General features: G+C 44.0%; 1 protein-coding gene across 1 annotated transcript; it reads left to right on the top strand.

Moving 5' to 3' along the window:
* Positions 1 to 27: 27 nt before the first annotated feature.
* DNAJC8 (DnaJ heat shock protein family (Hsp40) member C8) lies at positions 28 to 14,014 on the top strand. Its single transcript, XM_035565080.2, has 9 exons — positions 28 to 186; positions 1,027 to 1,128; positions 3,760 to 3,816; positions 5,573 to 5,639; positions 6,245 to 6,339; positions 7,176 to 7,247; positions 8,463 to 8,554; positions 9,485 to 9,560; positions 13,222 to 14,014. The coding sequence occupies exons 1-9, from the start codon at positions 118 to 120 to the stop codon at positions 13,342 to 13,344; spliced, it is 753 nt and encodes a 250-aa protein (XP_035420973.1). The 5' UTR covers positions 28 to 117; the 3' UTR covers positions 13,345 to 14,014.
* The last annotated feature ends 5,821 nt before the right edge of the window (positions 14,015 to 19,835 follow it).

The raw sequence follows: 19,835 nt of genomic DNA, 5'->3' as shown, positions 1-19,835 counted from the left end.
GGCGGGGCCTGTTGCCATGGCTGTGCCGTGGCGGTCACGTGCCGGGGGGGCGGTGCCTTCCCCGCTCGGCGTCAGCGTCGCGCTCGGGCGCGCGCGTGGCGTCACGCGGTGCTGGCCATGGCGGCTCCGGGGGAGCGCGGGGCGGGGGGCGCCGCCGAGGAGGCGTTCCTCACCTTCTACAACGAGGTACCGCGCCCTGCCCGCCCCGCCGCCGCCTCGCGGAGACGCTCCCCTGTCAGCGCCGGGGCCTTGGCGGCGCGGCGGTGCCCGCCCGACGGTGGGGGGGGCCCGGCCCGGCCTGGCCGGGAAGGGAAGGGAAGGGAGGGGCCGGGGGTGCCGCCGGGGCCGGGCCGGGCCGGGCCGGGCCGGGCCGGGGGGGGGACGCGCGGGGCGCAGGGGGTGCGGGGCCCTGCCCCTGCCCCTCAGCCTGCGCTGCTCCCCTGGGCCTGTGCGCGGCTGCCGTGTGTGGAGCTCAGCCTTGCCCACGGAAGGGCGCTGCCGATTTAATGAGGGGGGGGGGGGGGGTTATTAAAAAAAAAAAAAGGTGGGTTAACGTTAAAAAAAGAAAAAAAAGAAAAGCAAACTGAACGAAATTAAGTAATCGGTGGTCAGAATGAGGCGTCTGTACGCTTGCAGTGGTGTGACTGAACGTTTCATGGGCTCTCCTGCTGATGTTGGGTGAAAATCGTGCAGCAGGTGTCCAGGGGATCACGATGGCAGTGCTGGTAAAGTGTAGGAGTGAAATGAGGCGACAAAGCCCCAGCAGTTGAGCATAAGATACGTAAGAGGCAGGCAGAAGTGTTTTTTTTATTATTTATATTTAAAAGGTAATGTCAAAATCTGTCATGCTGTAGGATATGCTGAAAAAAATGTCCTGCTGATGTAAAGTAAAGTGACTACAGGTTTGGGAGGATCAAGAGGTATTATCAGTTGTTACGCTGGATGATAATTGGTATAGTGGTCACACAGGAAAGCAGGTGAGCGTGTTGTGATGGCCAGTTAATAAAGGTCTCTTCTGCTCTTCAGGTAAAACAAATTGAAAAACGAGACTCTGTTCTAACATCAAAAAACCAAATTGACAGGCTGACCCGACCCGGATCTTCCTATTTCAACTTAAATCCTTTTGAGGTTAGTCTGAACGTTTTATCTTCCTATCTGACTTAGCGTACCAAATCCTAGATTTAACAGGTATTTGTTTCAATAAAGAGACAAGCATCATAAAGACGTACATTTCTAAATGTAGATTACAGTGCTGAAGTTTTGTAGAAGACAGGAGGGTGGTGCGTATGTGCTTGCTCTCTTCACTGTTTTATGGCAGGTAGAAACTGTATTCTTTTCGCATGCTTCTCTCGTTTAATGGCACTGGAAATTGGGCAGATTAATGCTAAGTACTTTCTGAAGGAGAATATAACAGCTACGGGTGTTATGCTGTCAGGTTCTTTTCTGACCAGTCTCGATTCAGCACTTACAACTGTGTCTTTTATTTTGGGTGATCATTCTACTGAACTTGTGTAGTGTGTAGAATGATAGCAGGGACTCTTACTTCTCATACTAGCGAGCAATTTTGGAGGAGTCCTTGTAAAACAGGTAACTCCCTTGCACATTGTATTGTTTCATTCCGGCTACAGTCAGTTACAAAGTCTTAATTAGTATGAAAGCTTGAAGAAGACAGTGACTATGGACTACACTTGGACAACATGGACAGTAAATGTGGACTACATTTAAATTTGATTTCCATCTAAATGTTGCTAAGATTTGTGAGAAGTCTTATTCGCCTTTGTCTTGTACTTCAGTGTTCAATTTTTTTCTATTTTGGCTGAAGCAGCCATTACCAATCAGAATTTTAGTACATTTCACTTCCCTGAGTCATAAGTGTTTTCCTGGCCCACTCTGTAATAGCTGGATAGAAACATTACTGTTACAAAAAACATTTGTTTATCCACAGTATTCAGAAAAGTTGCATTTCTGTACCTGCAGGAAATCACTCTGTTTTACATTTGCATTGTATGCAGTAACATTTTGCTAGGTTGGAAAAGAGTATTGTGCATACAGTTTTCTAGCATTTTTTTTATACTGCATCACTTTTGCTATAATCTATGCTGATGGCTGCTAAGTTAATTTATTTGTTTTCCCTATTCGATAACGATGATATTTTTATTTCAGTTGGTTTTGCTCGTGTAACGGTGGTGAAGAATCTGGGAATATGACCATGGTGGAATAAACATTAATTTTGTGCATTCTTTGGTAATTTTTTCTAAGTTGAAAGTTAGGCTAGATGATCTTAGAGATCTTTTCCAACCTAAATGGTTCTACAGTTCCATGAAATGCAACGTATTCTGGTGTTCCCCTGGAACAGGATTTTCCTGTGTGTATTCAGAGAATCATGGAATGGTTTGGGTTCGAAGGGACCCTTAAGGATCATCAAGTTCCAACCCCCCTCCCATGGGCAGGGACACCTCCCACCAGACCAGGTTGATCAAAGCCCCATCCAGCCTGGCCTTAAAGACCTCCAGGGATGGGGCATCCACAGCTTCTCTGGGCAACCTGTTCCAGTGCCTCACCATCCTCGTACTAAAGAATTTCTTCCTTGCATCTAATCTAAATCTACCCTCTTTTAGTTTAAAACCATTACTTCTTGTCCTATCACTTTACTACTTGCAGAGTCCCTCCCCAGCTTTCCTGTAGGCCCCCTTTGGGTACTGGAAGGCCGCTGTGAGGTCTCCCCGGAGCCTTCTCTTCTCCAGGCTGAACAACCCCAACTCCCTCAGCCTGTCTTCACGTGAGAGGTGTTCCAGTCCTCTGATGATCTTCATGGCCTCCTGTTGACCCACTCCAACAGGGCCCTAAAGCTGAACACAGTACTCTCTGTGGGGTCTCATGAGAGCAGGCTTCCCTCGACCTGCTGGCCATGCTTCTTTTGGCACAACACAGGTTATGTTGCTGGCTCATACTCTCTTTTCTGTCCACTGAATGAGCTCCTTCCTGATATCGTCTTCATCTGCTTCTGTTTTTTTTAATCTACTCAGGTGCTTTTCAAAATCCTAATTTAAGACTGGTCAGCCAGATCAGGATCAGTCAATCTATCGTGTTAGTACTTGACTTGGAGAATAAATCATGAAGGCCATTTAAAAGTAGACCGTGGCTTTTCTGTGACAGTGTTTTTCATTTACAGATTCTTAATGTCAGGCCAGTGTGCATCTGCAGTGAGGAGGTTCAGTTGCTACTTAGTGCTTCTGATCACTAAATTGATTGTCACATCCTTAAAGATCAGTAGATCGTGGGCTTGTTCATGGAGGCAAAACAGTAAAACTCTCCTGTCGTCTTCTTTCAAAATGACAAAATCAGTAAATTCTTACAAAGTATTGTGTTTCCTGCCCGACGTTCTCAGTTATGCATTGCCTGACAGTGTCGCAAACCACCATGTGCTTCCATTTCTGCTAAGCTAAGCAACAGGTCTGGTTGAAGGTTTTGTCCAAAGGTGGCTGTTCAGGGATGGCAGATGTCTGCACAAGACTTGAGTATGGAAAGTACTGTGGCATAATCAATGGAATGTAGCATTGCTAAAAGCAGAATGTTCCAAACGTGGTGTCTCTTAAAATGTTTCTGTTTTACTAGGTAAAAATTCATGTCCTGAAAACACTCTCTGATGGAAAGTGCTTTCTGGCATTGTGTCTGTGTGCCAATGTTTAGAGCTTGCTGCTAGGAACCTGAAACGTGGGGCGTACCATTAAACTTCCTGTGCTGTTGTGGTCTCTTTAGGTACTGCAGATGGATCCTGAAGCCACAGATGAAGAAATAAAGAAAAGGTTTCGGCAGGTATTTGACTTTAGCATTTGAAGCCTCTGGAAGGAGCCTAGAAGCTCTGTAGAGATTTTGCAGCTGTGCTTGGGGACAAGGAAGGTGGTAAAGTTCTATCTGACAAGTAGTCGTTTTGTGAAAAAATGCATATAACAATCTTTGTATTAATAAGGGGAGAGCTGCAGAAGGGTGCCTTGTCCATGCATGGTATTCTTCTCTGTAAAATGTGCCACTATGCTAATGTAAACTGAACTGCCCTCATATAATCGGTTTATTGAAGTTTAGTCCAAAGAAAAGGTCAAAATCTGTCAAATTAAGATCTGAGAAAATCTATTTTTCTCAAATGTGTTGTCTTCGATCCAGAAATTATCTTATATATAATTATTATTCCTTTTTTTTTTTTTTTTTTTTTTTTTTTTTTTTTTTTTTTTTTTAATAATTTCAGTGGTCATTTTTGGTGGTTGGGCTACCTGGGACAGCAGCAGCCCTACTCACTGACTTTTCTTCATTGCTCCATGCAACACAGGAAACATCCCAGATTTATTCTGCTGCCAAATCTGCAGGAGAAATTTGAGTCAGTACATGCAACAAAAAGATGTGATATTCAGAGGGTTGCATCTTCCCACCTGATAGACATGAAGAACTGACTTTAGACAGGGAGCTGCGCTGGCTGCGTTGTCCGGACAGAGGAACATACGTGTGAAAGTGGTGACAGGATGTAGCCTACTCTACACGGGGAACGGGAAGATAACCTATTTGTTGCTGAGTTCTCAATTCTGCATATTAATAAACTGGGGCTGTCAGCTGTAGGCTGATAAAATACCACAAAGAAATGTTTGGAAAAAAGTGCATGGAATTTTTTATTGAAGAAATCAAAGATATAAGTACAGAACTTGGAATAGCCAACAGAAGGAGAAAGATATTGGCTATTGCAAATCACAGAGCAAATCAGCCTTATGCTGCTCTTGAGGGACAGGACCTTTTGCCTGTGAACTAGCAAGTGTTGTGGGTAAAGTTCAGGAAGTAAATATCTAATGTTCTTTGTCACCAGTGCAGGACTGTGACTGGTTTTGAATATTATAGTAGGAAAGATGCAGATAAACTAGAGAGTCCGGACATCAGTGGCAAAAATAAAAGGTACAGAAAAAAAATGCCATATGGGGAAATTTTGAAAGAGCTTTTTCATCCTTTGAAAGGAGAAGATGGAGAACGTGTGTTTTCCAGTCCATTTAAGGTTGCACTAAAGATGGTAGCGATCAATGTCCTGTCTCTGAATAACATAGGAAGAGTACAGGAGGAAGTTTCCTAAACTTTCAGTAAAGGAGCCTAAGGAAAATCTTACCATTCTTTTAAGTAGTTTAATATTTGAATAATGTTAGGGATGCTGGAGAACTTACTGGGAGATACTGAGTGAAAGATAAACTTTGGCTGAGGATGATCTTTGTAGATTTGTTTCTTCTTAAGGCCAAGGGGTCACCCTATCATCCCTATGCTACTGCAGCTGAAAGGTGTTTGCGTTGTTCTGTATAACACAAGCCACTTTCTCAGATAGCCTATTTACTACAGGAGTTGTACTTGATTTTCAGTCAGAAATCTTTATAAGCTTTTACTGATGCATACCTCTACATGTTGTCAGCTGACGTGCATGTATGCAAAGGGGTGTGATCGCCTGTGATTACTTCTGCCTGAGACTATTTCTCTGCTCTCACAGAAATCTCTGAAGTAGTCTTTGTCTTTTACAATGATCTTGATAGCAAGATCCTTTCTCTTGCAGTTGTCAATATTGGTACATCCAGACAAAAATCAAGATGATGCAGACAGAGCACAGAAGGCATTTGAAGGTAATACTCTCGACCTTTTCTTGGCTGGTGTGTGACAGTAGTTGGACTGCTATTTTTCTGTAGCTGGTTTAAATGTGTATAAGGTCTGAAGGCCCCACTGAAGGACAGAAGAATTGCTGTAGAGATATTTTAGGTGAGGGAACAGATGTGGGGATTGGCATTTCAGCAGCAGAATTTCACTAGGTGGCAGCAGAGGCATTATCAGATCACAACGGGGACAAACCATCCATGGGTTTCCAGGATTGTTCAAGAAAAAGCTGTTTAGTCTGTGCATTAGATTTTGTTAAAAGACCATACAGCAGAAATAAGGTGTTGATTTTAGGCATATGCTTTGCGTTAACCATGAGGATTTATGAACCTTAAACTTAACCTCATGCCTTGTAACTAAATCACGTGGTAGGATTGATGCCTTAACCTTACTAAGTCCAGAGGTGTCTGACAGTCTCTGCCATTACTTCATGCAAAATCCAATTTGACAAATCATATCGCTTACCTAGATGTATTGAAAAAAAACCCCAAACACTCCGAAATCTTTGTAAAGAGCAATCTTGTGATGCCTTTTGAATTTGACTACTGGTGCTATTAATGTTGATGCTTTTTGTTAGCTGTGGATAAAGCTTACAAGTTGCTGCTAGATCAGGAGCAAAAGAAGAGAGCCTTGGATGTGATACAGGCAGGAAAAGAATATGTGGAACATACTGTAAGTATTCCATAGCTAGTCCTTTTTAATTATATTGTTTGTATACCTGCTATATGTTTCGGTCATTAAAAGGTGGGCTGAGCAAAATTCATGATGTATCTGTGCAGGTGGACTCTGAGCAAGTCAAGGCATGAACAAATGTGCTTTGTCCAAGCCTGCTGCTAAGCTCAGTGCGGGATAATTCGGTGAAATTCAGTACTTAAAATAATTAGGTCAGACCACGTGATCTGACCTAAATATTTCTTTTCGAGTCTGTGAATGAATGATGCAGTTCAGATATGTGTAGGTGGAAGAAAATAGGTGCTGACAGCTGGAGACTGAGAGGTTTTGGGGAAAATGACCTATAAGATAAGGAAAGTAGCTCCGATTGCATTGGCCAAGAGGTTAGTTGAGTGATATGAGCATACTAAAACACAAGAAACTTGAGAAAGAAGATGATATGGGAGAACTCAGATACTATAAATCAAGGAACATTTTATATTCTGCTTGTTGTTAGTCTTTCAAATATTACCAAGAAAAATAAACTTCCTGCTGGTTTGAATGGTGCATATTGGGTATAAATATATCTTAAAAACAAACTAACTGGAAACGAAACAAAGGAATTGTGTTGGATGAATAGTATCTAACATAGTATTTTTAATTACTGCAGTTCATATGATAGTGATCATGTGTGTGTTTATCTGGGCATAAATCTGTGAGGTTTTGATCTGAAATAAATCCAAATCAAGAACTTACTGTCATCTGAAGTTCTTCCTACAGAATACAGAACTGCTTAAATACAATTATGGAAGTCCTGTAAAATTTTGTAGACTCTTATTTTCATCCTTAATCTTAAGGTGAAAGAAAAAAAGAAGCAGTTGAAGAAAGATGGAAAACCTCCCAACGTAGAAGAGGATGATCCTGAAGTTGTAAGTTTACCTCCTGTTCAGAGAGACTGGGGAGTGCAGAATGTGTTTTGAGAAATTAAGAATCAAAACCAGTATGCAAGCGTTTATTAGACTTGTTAGGGTGTTGCAAATTCTTTTACTTATAGAAGAATAAATTCTGATAAGTCACTGTAGAAGTCCCATGTGTTGAGTAATATCCAATGTCTTTCAGAAAATAGGTTGACTGTAATCTAAAGAGGAAATATGAGACTATGTAGCTCAGAATATCCAGTACTTTCCTATGAGCAAGTCTTTATTGCTTGTCCATCACCCAGTCTTTTTGAATTGAGTATCTTGTATTCTGAATGCCGGAACTCTGACATTCTTACTGTTAGCAGAGGAATGTATAAGAACCCATTGCAGCATGTCTAAAATGGGCTTTTAGTGACAATTTGTGGTAAGAGCTGTTTGGTCTGTTTCTTGCATATAGCGAGTGAGGACAGATTTGCTGTTCTGCAACACATCATTTATGGCATGACATAATATAGCTGCTCTTAGCTGGTTTCTAGTCTGAAAAAGTCAAGTGGTATTTGAGGCTTTAATAGTCTTAAACATGATTGAGATGATTCTCAAACACTCAAACATGATTTAGGGTGTTTCTCAAACAACAAAACACATTAGTCTTACCGTATCCATCATTTTTTTTTTCCTACAAAGTGGTTTTTTTCCACTTGGTATTGTCACAGTAACCCCATAGCAGTCTTATTTTCTATTGGTTGTCTGAAGACTCTTGCCGTTCTTTCATAATGAAAGGCTTTTTTTGTTTTAAAGTATACTGACATGTCCCACTGGAAAGTCAATGCTAGACTTTTAGTAAAACACATTAAGAAGGCCTGCTGGGAAATTACCATCTGTACAGTGACCATTTTTTGTCAAATATCATGACGTTGAAGGACTCAACAGAAGATGTAAAAGAGCTTGAAATGAAAAGTTCCGTTTAGGCATAGATTCGTGAATACAAATGAAAATGTCATGTTAGTAGTTGTTTCCTAGTGGTGTCGGGGCCAGAATTTAATCAGTAGTGGTTGATACCCTATTTCACGCCTCTGCTATTAACTACAGTCAAGGCAGGATGTGAGGCTATGTGGGCATACATATTCTTTACGTTCTTGTTATGCTTGTTATATTCTTAAGTAAAATAGACTTCTCTAACTGTGTTAATGTGCATTATTTTAAGATAAGATTTGTGTTTCACAGTTCAAACAAGCTGTATATAAACAGACAATGAAGCTCTTTGCTGAACTGGAAATTAAGAGAAAAGAAAGAGAAGCTAAAGAAATGCATGAAAGGTATGAGCAGCACTCTGTTCAGTTCAGGGTCTTCTTTTCCCCTCATGCTTCCTTGGAGAAGATTAGAAATCACAGAATCTGAGAATAGTCTAGGCTGCAGCAGGCCTTTGGAGGTCATGTGGTCCAACCTCCTGCTGAAAGCACAGCCTCGAATTGGGTTAACAAGGGTCCTCTCAAAGTGAGGCTCGCATACTTCAGTGATGTAGATTCCACCAGTTCACCGAGCATCCTATTGGTTGTATAGGTCCGTGCATGAGAAATTCAAATAGGAAACTTGCTCTCCAATATTTAAGACACTGGTATATTTGGTATGTTTAATATTCTGTGGAAGCCAGCCAAAACAGTCAAATGGTGATAGCATGCAAATAATTGATTTTTAATTAAGTGCCAGAAATACTCTGTGGCATGTTGATCCTGAACTACTTTGTGTTTTGATCATGTGTTGCCTCAGTGCTTACTGTGGATGCACTTCATAGAGCAGGGCTTCATTAGTGGTCAGTGAAGGCAGTCTGGGAGATGGTTACAAGGCACTGCTTCTGACTACAGATGAAAATTAGGGAGAAAAATCTGTCTTTCTTACCTTGCATGCTCAAGTGTTTATTAACACTTTATTAATGTGTATGCTCAACTGTTTTAGAGACTTATTGCTAGAGTTTTGAAGGATTCCAACTTGTTTTGCAAGAGAAGATGACTCACTGATTAAATACATGTGTGCTGTCAGTGGTGCCAAACCATCTTCTCTGCTCTCTCCAGATTTGAAACAAAATTTTATTTGTTGTGCAATCTTAGTTGTGCGTATTTATCTCTTCTGATAAGCACTTTAATCTGACGAGAAGTCAGAAGAGCTTTCTGGGACATTTTGAAAGTGTCACTGTGTTTCTTTAGTGTAGATGCTTGTGGTTCAAAACTTCTTTATGGCTTCCCTTCCAGGAAACGACAGAGGGAAGAAGAAATTGAGGCACAGGAGAAAGCTAAACGAGAGCGAGAATGGCAGAAGAACTTTGAGGTAATCAGCAGGTTAACTCAATGTCACTTGCTGAACGGGCCTCAGCAATTCTCAGCCGTGCTGCTGGAAATGCCCTAGCAAAAAAGAGAGACTTTTGTCTGCAAGTGCTGCAAGATAACTTACATAGACGCTTAAAATGTTCCACAGAAGCCTGGGTTTTGTCCTTGTACGGTGAGAAGAACCCACTGATAGAGCTTTGATACTGCCTTTCCAACAGTGTATCTTAAATGAATTTGTATAGTATTTTTCAGTTCTGTCGGCAGCTAAGTCAGAAATTTGAATTGCTTCTTACCCCAGGTCACTGGTGATCAGTAAAACTTAATCCAGTAGCTGTTCAACCACTGGTGTGGACGGTGTTGATACTTTTCAGTCTGGTTGCTAACACTTATGCAATCTATATCTTATGCAGATATCAAAGACCTGAATGTCACTTCTCTTCACCACTTCCACTCTGTATTCAAGGTCCAGGCATATCAGAAGTAGCTTTGTGGTTGGTTATCATGCTGTTATTCTAGGTGTCAACCCTACAGCCTGCCAAAACATTTAATCTAGCCTCTTCCCTCATTACACACCAGGGGTAAAATTCTGTGACATGGAGGGCTGGATGGGCAGGAAGGAAGTTAGTAGTCATGTGCAGCACCTGCTGAAAAGATGAGCTAGATAGTTCATTTAAATCAAAACCTGATCCCAGGGTATGTTCAAGAGACCTTTTAAGAACAGGGTGTCTGGGAGAGAAGTGTATGGGCTGGGTTGGCATCCTGTGCAAAGCAGACAGCTGGGATTTTTCTAGAGACTCATCTGGGCAGAGTTTGTCTGTGTCCATATACTATATAATATGGATGGAGGAAGCTGGATATTCTGGAAAACACTGAATTGACTGCACTTGTGTATTGTTGTGTTGAGTGTGCTATGGGGTTTTGTCATGTAATGCCGGACAAAGAAACGCGTATGTCACTGGTATTCTGCTGGCAGAAGCTCTGTACTCTATGGCTGCTGTGGCTGGAGAAGTTGGGTGTCGATGCTTTACAGATGCAGCTGAGGAAATGTGAGAAAGTATTACAAGCAAATAATGATGGACCTATTAGTACTGCAGTACTTAGTACTAGCCAGTCCTCAACTACTCCTGGACAGCTGAAGCTCTGCATTTGCAGAAAAGTATCTTCTCCAGCCTTGCTGGTGACCACTTAATCCCTGTGAGGAAAAAAAAGTATCAGAGCGAGGTGCTAACATCCAAAATGGATCATCTGAATCTACAAGCATAAGAATTATTTCTGCTAGTGACCATTGTTGAGGGAAGGTAACTAGAGACAAAATAACGTGATTTCTTAGCTGCTCTTGTATGTGTACTGACTCAGTATTTACCTTTACAGTATACCTGAAAGAAATGTGTATGGTACAAATGTTACTGCTTGGAATGAAGCTTAAACCTTAAGGAAAAAAAAGTCTAAATTGATATTATGCAGTTGTTTTTTTGTTTGTTTGTTTTATTTAAAAGAAAAAAAAAAAGGAACCCCAAAGGTGCTTGAGTTGTACCACTGCACTGCTCTTCTGTGGTTTCTTGCTCCTGGTGATTCCAGTCCTTGTCTGCGTGTTGGATACAAGTTCTGGTCAGGTGTCCTGTCTCTTTATCCTAAAGACTTGTATGATTTCTGTATGTTCTACAGTGTTGCTGAATCCTCATAGGAGTATCTCTGAAGCTATTCACAGTCTGCTTTGAGAGCTGAGTCATATCTTGATACACCATAGAAAAGGAACAAGTTGGAACGTGTATTTCCCCCTCTGTTGCTCCAATGCAATCCAGGATACCCTTAGCCTTCTCTGCAGCAAGGGCATGTTGCTTGTGGTCAGCTCTGTGTCCACCAGGACCCTCAGGGCCTTCTCTGCAGAGCTCCTTTGCAGCTGGGTGGTGTCCAACATATACTGGTGCCTGGAGTTGTTCCTCCCCATGGGTAGGACTTTGTACTTCTCCTTGTTGATCTTCATGAAGTTCTTACTGGCCCATTTCTCCAGCCTGTCGAGGTCCCCCTAGATAGCAGCACAACCCCTGATGTATCGGGTGGGATCCCAGTTCTGTGTTGTTTGCAAACTCAGTGAAAGTGTATTCCGTCCCGTCTTTGTAGAAACCTGCACCTGGGAAGGAACAACCGGACGTATCAGTACAGGCTGGGGGGTGACCTGCTGGAGAGGAGCTCTGCGGAGAAGGACCTGTGGGTCCTGGTGGACGACAGGTTGACCATGAGCCAGCAGTGTGCCCTGGTGCCAATGGGATCCTGGTGTGCATTAAAAGGAGCATGGCCAGCAGGTCAAGGGAGGTGATCCTCCCCCTCTACTCTGCCCTGGTCAGGCCTCACCTGGAGTACTGTGTCCAGTTCTGGGCTCCCCGGTACAAAAAAGACAGGGGTCTCCTGGAAAGAGTCCAGCGGAGGGCCACAAAGATGATACGGGGCCTGGAGCATCTTCCCTATGAGTAAAAGGCTGAGAGACCTGGGTCTGTTCAGCCTAGAGAAAAGAAGACTGAGAGGGGATCTCATCAATGTGTATAAATACCTGAGGTGTGGGAGACAGAGGGATTTGGCCAACCTCTTTTCAGTGCTTTGTGGGGACAGGACAAGGGGTAATGGGCACAAAATGGAGGACAGGAAGTTCCACACCAACATGAGAAAGAACTTCTTCATGGTGAGGGTGACGGAGCACTGGGACAGGCTGCGCAGGGGGGTGGTGGAGTCTCCTTCTCTGGAGATATTCAAGGCCCGTCTGGACGCCTACCTGGGCAGCCTGCTCTAGGGAGCCTGCTTTGTCAGGGGGGTTGGACCCAATGATCTCTTGAGGTCCCTTCCAACCGCTACAATTCTGTGATTCCAGATTACTGGTAGTGACCGGCCTTCTCCTATATGGCTGCAGAGGAAGGTGGGAGTGAGGAGAACAGCTATCCTAGCCTGAGCCTGTGTGCAGTACCAGTATTCCAGGCACAGATATATTCAGAAGGGCCTTGAACATGTGGGTTGTACAGTGAAGTGAATCATCCCTGGACTTGTTCAGTCCTACTGTGTAAAACCTTCAGCCTGTAGGGATCGTAGCCTGGGTTTGTGGGGTGTGCGTTTATTAATTTATTTATTGGGGGGTTTCTGCTGCTCACTGGATAGGCCGGGAAGAGGAGAAAAGAGAGCACCATAAGAGACCTTTTCTTATTGCATCTTTGTGGTGAAGCCTGTGGCAAAAAGTGTGAGAGAAGACAGCAGTATGTTTCCTGTCTCCCTTACTTCTCTCTGCCTCCAAGCTGCAGCACAAAGAGAGCTGTCACAAGGATGTGAGAGTAAGGAAATGGCACGTTCTGGGCTGACAGATTGGGAACATCCATTGGAGATGATGGTTCTTATTTGCTTTCTACATCAGAGGAGACTCTAAACCGTAATCAGGACTGCACATTTCAAGCTGGTTGCTTTTGAAACAAGAAACCAGTATACTACTTACACTGGTGTTCATGAGCTCACTTGTGGTTGCACTGTGCTACGTCTACTGCTCCGGCTCTTTACAATGTCTGTACGTTCTGGCTGCCAGGGTGCTGGGTAAGAGGCAAATTAATCTCTTGAAACTGGTACGCAAGGTCTGTTCTCTGGCTCTTGAACTCCTTAACCCTCTAGTTCCTCTCTGTTGTTCCCAGGAAAGTCGGGATGGTCGTGTGGACAGCTGGAGAAATTTCCAGGCAAATACCAAGGGGAAGAAAGAAAAGAAAAACAGGACCTTCCTGAGACCTCCCAAAGTAAAAATGGAGCAGCGTGAATGATCCTGGCAGCACTGCCCAAGTGCAGATCCTCAGTCCCCTCCCTGCTTTTAAGGACTCATTGGCACCTAGAGTAAGGATTGCTTTTTAGTAGACTGTTTGTTTCCAGTACAATTAATTATTGGTCAAAGTATTTTTTGTACTCTGTCCATTTGAACTAGGGCCATAGTATGAACCCAGCCAGGAACCCGCTACATGTAGAATACTTGGCTTAGGAGTGTCCTGCCATTATTGCTGTCCCGTCTGTCTGCTGACCTGTAATTCAATGTTTTGTACTTTACAGAGATTGTGCTGTTTCACCATTATTCATTTCTAGTTTGAGAGCTGAACACAGTGTCAGAAATGTACCAGTACCTGTCCAGGTGTCACCTTTCTCAGCAAGTTCAGCTTCGGAAAGGTCCAAACTGACTCTGGGAATCTGCTTCCAGCACTGTGCAGTGCAGCTGACCTGCAGTTAAAGTCCTGCAGCTCCTCACTGAACTGAGTGGTGCTTGGAAGGACCCTTCTCCCCAGGGTCTGATTTCCAAACTGAAAATAAATCCCAGCTCTCAGGCTTTGACTCCTGTTAATCTCAGACCAGTTGGTCACTTTCTGTGAAGGAAAAAATAACGTCTCTCAATTAATAGTTAAGTTGCAATGGTCTGTATGTAAAATAAATTTTTACCCAAAGTAACCGTTCTTTTTGCATGGAATTATTCAAAAATACAATTGCAAGGGTGTGAGTTGAGTGATGGCCACTGAGATGTTACGGCTGCTCAGCATGAACACTTTCCCTCATAAGAGATGGTAGATTTTAGTTTTAAAAGCCTACTTCAGGTGTGCATTTAAGTTTTGAAGAGATTCTGAAGTATGTAAAGGTATTCAAAGTGGAGTATAGTACAGATTCACATGTGCCTGACAATCTCCTCTGGAGACCTGTGGCCGAGTTTGGAGATTCTTCTCTTCTCTCCTGATGGCAGTCCCCATACCTGGGTCCTGGTGGTAGCTGCCTCCATGAAGATACGGCTTTTCTTTCTCCTCACTGCTCCCTTCACTTGGACTTCATCTTCTATACCCTTATCTTCAGTTGAGTTCAATCCTTTGTGCTGTTCTTTCTGTCTAGGGCGCAGTTGAGGTTTCTCTTGAGGAGGATTGGTTCTGCTGCCCCTGAAGAGATGTGTCCATTTTCCAATGTCTCAACCCATAAGTTTTGATTAATTGCATTCTATTTCTGCATGCTGCCGAGGAGTGACATAATCAAGTTGTTGTGTTACCATACAGATTTTCCTGCAGAAAATTGCTTTTCTTACAGAAAGTAGCTTCCAAAGAAATAGTGCTTTCTGACAGGGCCCAGGGCTTAAATGAATTTGCTGAAAAGCAGCTGGTGTGTTCTCCACTTGCCTTTGTTTCTTCTTTTCCTCTAATGAACTGGACTGTGTGACTGAATGTAAAGTGAAACATCTTTTCCTAATAAAACTAAGGTATTTTGGTGTTTTATACATAAACTAGCTCTTAAAACAGTAAAATGTGGTTCCTATTTTTTGTGTAAATAGAGAAATACAGTTCTTTTTACCTCATTTGTCCTGCTAGGTTTAACCTGCAGCTCAAGCTGAGCCTCAAGGGTCAAAACACAGCTTAAATAATATGTTGATGACATCTGGGTGGCACACAAGAGCCAAACAATATTTAGCAGTAGACTAAAGTGGGCTGATAGGTATGGGAGACTTTGAACTATGCAGCATGGCTGTGTTCAGGCACTGAGATTGGTTTTTGTTGGCATAGCCCATTCCCTCATTAACTGGGAACATTTTGGTGGGACACAACTTTTTATAAAGGCAACAGTTACACAAGGTTACTCTGGGGAAAATCTTAGGTAACTGTTGTGGTGGTATCTCTGAGACGCTCTTCTGCTTCCTAGATGAAGGGCCATAAGAAAGGAACGGTGCTGGGCGGTAGCACAGAGGATTAGAGCACTGCTATGTGAGAGACTCCAGCTGGAGTCTCTCACCCAGAGGACATGCTGTCCCTCTAATTTGGCTGGCTCTGGTTCCGCTGTGAAACTATTTTTAGCTTAGAGATTCCTCCCAGTGACTTTTTCTCCCAGAGTCGTTACTTTTGATATTGAAATATTGGTCTTTCTGGTAGCATTTCCTTTCATACAGTTTACCATCTTTGCTGACCCACGGTACAGACCTTTCAGATCTCTCCACACATTTTTTTTTTTCCAGGTAGCTTACAATGAGTCCCATGAGAACTTGAAATGCTTTTAAGACCCATGTTAAGCTTCTGGTTCCGCTTCTCATAGATGTAGATGGTTGAGATTTGACCAGTGGAATGACACCACACTCTCTAAAGAGTGTAGCCTGTGGCCCAGGTCATTGAAGTATTCGTTTTCTGAGCTTCTTCAGTTTGAGTCATTTTTTCCACTGAGTGTGACTCGTTTGGGGCAGCAAAACATGTGGCTTATAAACAATGGTGCTCATTCTCAAGTTAGCTGTTCCTGTTTCCTTTCTTCCTGTTCTGCCTATGATATGTTTGTATGTCTGAACATGCAGTATTTCTCTGTGGTGGTTTTACTCAGGTGGGCAGCTGAGCTCCACCACAACCACTCTCTCACTCCCCCTCCTCAAAGGGATAGGAGGAGAAAATACAATGAAAAGGGCTTAAAGGACAGGGAGATCACTCAACAATTACCATCATGGGCAAAACAGACTCGGCATAGGGAGATTAATAAAATTTATTACCTATTACTAACAAGCTAGAGCAGTGAGAAACTAAAAGCACCTTCCCCTTGCATTCAGGCTTTGTAAAAGCAAACTGTTTTGAATTTCTTGGGTGGGAAAGAAATGAACACACAATGTGGATGCCCAATAGATGCAGGCTGGGCTGTTGCCTGGCCTCTGCAACGTATGCCAAGGCAGTGAGATAGGTTGAATTTTAATTCACTGTTTAATTACAAGAGATAGAAATGATGCAGGTCCTAAAAGCCCTCATATCTCCATCTTTAGAGCTGTTTTTGGGTCAGTGATCGATGTAGACTAAAGTATTTGTCCTTGCTATGTAGGACAAGAAAATACATTGGTAGGAGTAAGGATTTTTTTTCTCTTTGGGAAGGAGAAAAGGTACCAGATCAGTACACAGACACCTTACAGGAGGGTCTTGGCTTTAGTTTTCTGTGGAAATAATTCGTCTTATGTGTCTGATTTCCAAAGACGGTACACCATGGTCTACCAGAGTCCAGCTCTTTTTAGAAATCCAGAAATTGTTCCTGAAGGTTTTGGTTCCATTCTAAAGCAGGGGGGTTGCCTTCCCCTTCATCTGCAGTTTGTGGGGATTTTTCTGCTGGGCAGTGATAGTGGGATGGGAAAGGGCCTTTGCAAGTTTACTTGTACCAGAAAATAACAAAAGGGAAACTGCAACAGGAACCTCCTCCCGTTTGGATTAAAGGGGACAGGGTGCAGGATTTCCATGTTTGGTGCTACTTTATAGTCTAGGGATGAGTGGAGTGTCCCCCTGAACATGTAGACGGGTCTAGGTCTAGATTTCACCAGATGCTTGCCAGGTAAACTAGATTTCTCGGGGTGGAAAAGCTGTTCGGTAAAGCCTAAACCAAGTCCTGATGGCTGCAGAAAGCCTGAGTGGTAAGATGGAGATGAAATCCATTCTTGCTGAGACATAAACCATTGTATTACCTAAGATTTATCTTAGTTTGGTGCATGCATTTGGTGCTCTAAATGAGCTGTTGCTGCTCAGGAGCCATCTCCTAGTCACTCGGCCGCAGGGCTGAATGAATCAGCGTACAGTGGCAAAGACACAGAGTGAAATGGAAAATACTGTCATCTTTGCTATGAAGCCATGTTGTGGACATGCCTTACAGTTTACATAGATGCCTATTTTTATACGTGCTTTGGTGTATTGCCTTTCAAAAAGAGTATGTGAAAACAAGCAGTGGTACGGAGGGAAACCAGGACATCAAAAGCTGTTCTTTTCCTGAACGTGAGAACAAGAGGTAATGGGGGGAAAACAGCAAGAAATTGGTTGAAAAGACACATGAGTACTTTTCCTATGGTGGATTGCAGAACTCAGCATAGACTATCATTGAGGACAGAAGTGTTTAATAATTTTTCATCCATGCATGTGTTCGCATAAATGCTTTATAAAGATCCCAGTGTAACTGCTAGCTGAGGAAGTTTCTGCTACATATTGGCAGATGCTGGTGGAGTATGATAAGGGACGCACTATACTGTGTTCACTTTCTTCTCTGATCATCATCCGTTGGCTGCTGTTGGACATGGCACTGAGCCAGGTGGCTTGGATCCAACATAACGTTTCTTATACTGTCTGTGTGGCTGTATCTTCTTCTTCCACCCTTCCTCTTTCCTAAAGAGCTGTCCCGTCTTTGTAATGCATGGAAAAACCCTTTCTTCCACTCTTTCTCCTTGGGCTATAGCAACTCTTGCCATGTGCAATTTGTATTTCAGGAGCATAACTGTAGTTGTGGGGGATTAGCTATAGCCACGGCAACATTGGGTCGAGGGACCCATGTGGAAAAGACCAAGTTCAGGTGCTCTCCTCATCTTCCAGAAGAGAATTTATTTTGCTAGTCCTTCTATGCTCTCTTAAAATAACTGAAACTAGAGAAACTGTGAGAGGTTGGGCTTATGTGGTGCTTTTACTCAGCTGGGCAGCTGAGCTCCACCACAACTGCTCTCTCACTCCCCCTCCTCAAAGGGAAAGGGGGAGAAAATACGATGAAAAAGGCTCAAGGGTTGAGATAAGGATCGGGAGATCGCTCAACAATTATCGTCATGGGCAACACAGACTTGGGAGATTAATAAAATTCATTACCTATTACTAACAAGCTAGAGCAGTGAGAAACTAAAAGCAAACTAAAAACACCTTCCCCCATCCACCCCCTTCTATGTCTTTCCTCTGAGCAGCGCAGGGGAACAGAGAATGGGGGCTGCGGTCAGTCCCTAATGCTTCGTCTCTGCCGCGCCTTCTCAGTCACTCTCTACCCCTGCTCCACGTGGGGTCCCTCCCACGGGATGCCGTCCTTCCCGAACTGATCCTGCGGGGCCTTCCCACAGGCAGCAGCTCTTCAAGAACTGCTCCCACACGGCTCCGTACCACGGGGTCCATCCCCCAGGAGCAAACTGCTCCAGCATGGGTCCCCCATGGGCGGCAGCTCCCCCCAGGCCCCCCGCTCCTGCCTGGGCTCTCCATGGGCCACAGCCTCCTCCAGGCCACCTTCACCTGCTTCACCAGGGGCTCCTCCACAGGCTGCAATGTGGAGATCTGCTCCATGTGGGACCCATGGGTGCACGGGGACAGCCTGTTCCACCAGGGGCCTCTCCACAGGCCGCAGGGGAACTGCTGCTCTGGCTCCTGGAGCACCTCCTGCCCTGCTTCTGCACTGACCTTGGTGGCTGCAGGGCTGGTTGTCACTCCTCACTCTCCCAGGTGCTGTTGTGCAGCAGGTTTTTTTCCCCTTTCTTAAACATGCTCTCACAGATGCGTAAACAATGTTGCTTATTGGTTTGGCTCTGGCCAGTGGTGGGTCCCTCTGGCACCGGATGAAACTGGCCCTTATCTAACATGGGGCAGCTTCTGAAATCTCACAGAGGCCACCCCTGCAGCCCCCCGTTACCAAAATCTTGCCACGTAAACCCAATACAACTTAGCATAGCAAGTTTCTCTAAAAAACTGATGGGCTATTGCAGTGTTGTTATGTAGAGTAAATGGGCTGTCTCAGCTTCCTTTTCCTCTTACAATTGACAGTGCGAGCAACACCTCCGCTGGTCAGGCAGCTGAGCTGTAAGACCTGCAATTCACAGCAGAAATGGGGCATCATCCCTTGCTTGGGCACCAGCAAGCTATCCTCAGGCCTGTCAGCATGCATGGCTACATCAGGAGTGTTTGAAATCTGTTTTTCTAGAACTCCTGCTGTGGCAGCGTACCTCTGGCTGCTGGCAGCTCGTGTGGTTTTGGCTCTCTGGTAACTCCTTTTGCCCCTTGGAAGATGAATCCCCACAGTCCTGACTTGTCATTGTACACAGGATGGGCAGATGTTTGGGTGTGCTGCTCCTATGGGCTGGGCTCATCTTTCCTGCTCTGATCTCAGCACCTCAGCGACTAGCATTTGCACAGCACGTTGCTGAGTTGCCTGACTCGCTATTGAGGATTGGCAGCCTCCCTGCTAGGAGGCCCCCCCATCACACCAGCTGGAGGGCTTCAGACTCCTCGGGCAAGAACAGGTGCATAAGAATTTGGGGGAATTAAGTCTTTCTTTACTAGCAGGAGATCTTTGGCTTGACTTCTTCACTACCATTAAAATGGCCCCTCATGCATTACCAGCCTCTCTGTCAGCCTGCTTCATTCAAATTACCTTTCTGAGATATTCGGTTGTCCTGCAGCAGCAGAGAAGTCCAGATGTAGTATTAAATATTAACACTAAGGTGCAAAGTCCCTTGCTTCACAGCCAAAACACTTCTCACCAAAACAGATAAAGTTGC

The sequence above is a fragment of the Cygnus atratus genome, chromosome 23 (assembly GCF_013377495.2).
Source record: "Cygnus atratus isolate AKBS03 ecotype Queensland, Australia chromosome 23, CAtr_DNAZoo_HiC_assembly, whole genome shotgun sequence".
Taxonomy (NCBI): domain Eukaryota; kingdom Metazoa; phylum Chordata; class Aves; order Anseriformes; family Anatidae; genus Cygnus; species Cygnus atratus.
Note: the sequence above shows the minus strand (reverse complement) of the source record. Positions and strands in the feature narration are given on the sequence as shown.

What these genes read in the sequence shown, in the direction of transcription:
- DNAJC8 (XM_035565080.2), top strand. Translation starts at nt 118, where the DNA reads ATGGCGGCTCCGGGGGAGCGCGGGGCGGGGGGCGCCGCCGAGGAGGCG. An exon ending in TAAAGAAAAGGTTTCGGCAG is followed by an intron (nt 3,817 to 5,572) that starts GTATTTGACTTT and finishes TTTCTCTTGCAG; the next exon opens with TTGTCAATATTGGTACATCC. An exon ending in GCTAAAGAAATGCATGAAAG is followed by an intron (nt 8,555 to 9,484) that starts GTATGAGCAGCA and finishes CTTCCCTTCCAG; the next exon opens with GAAACGACAGAGGGAAGAAG.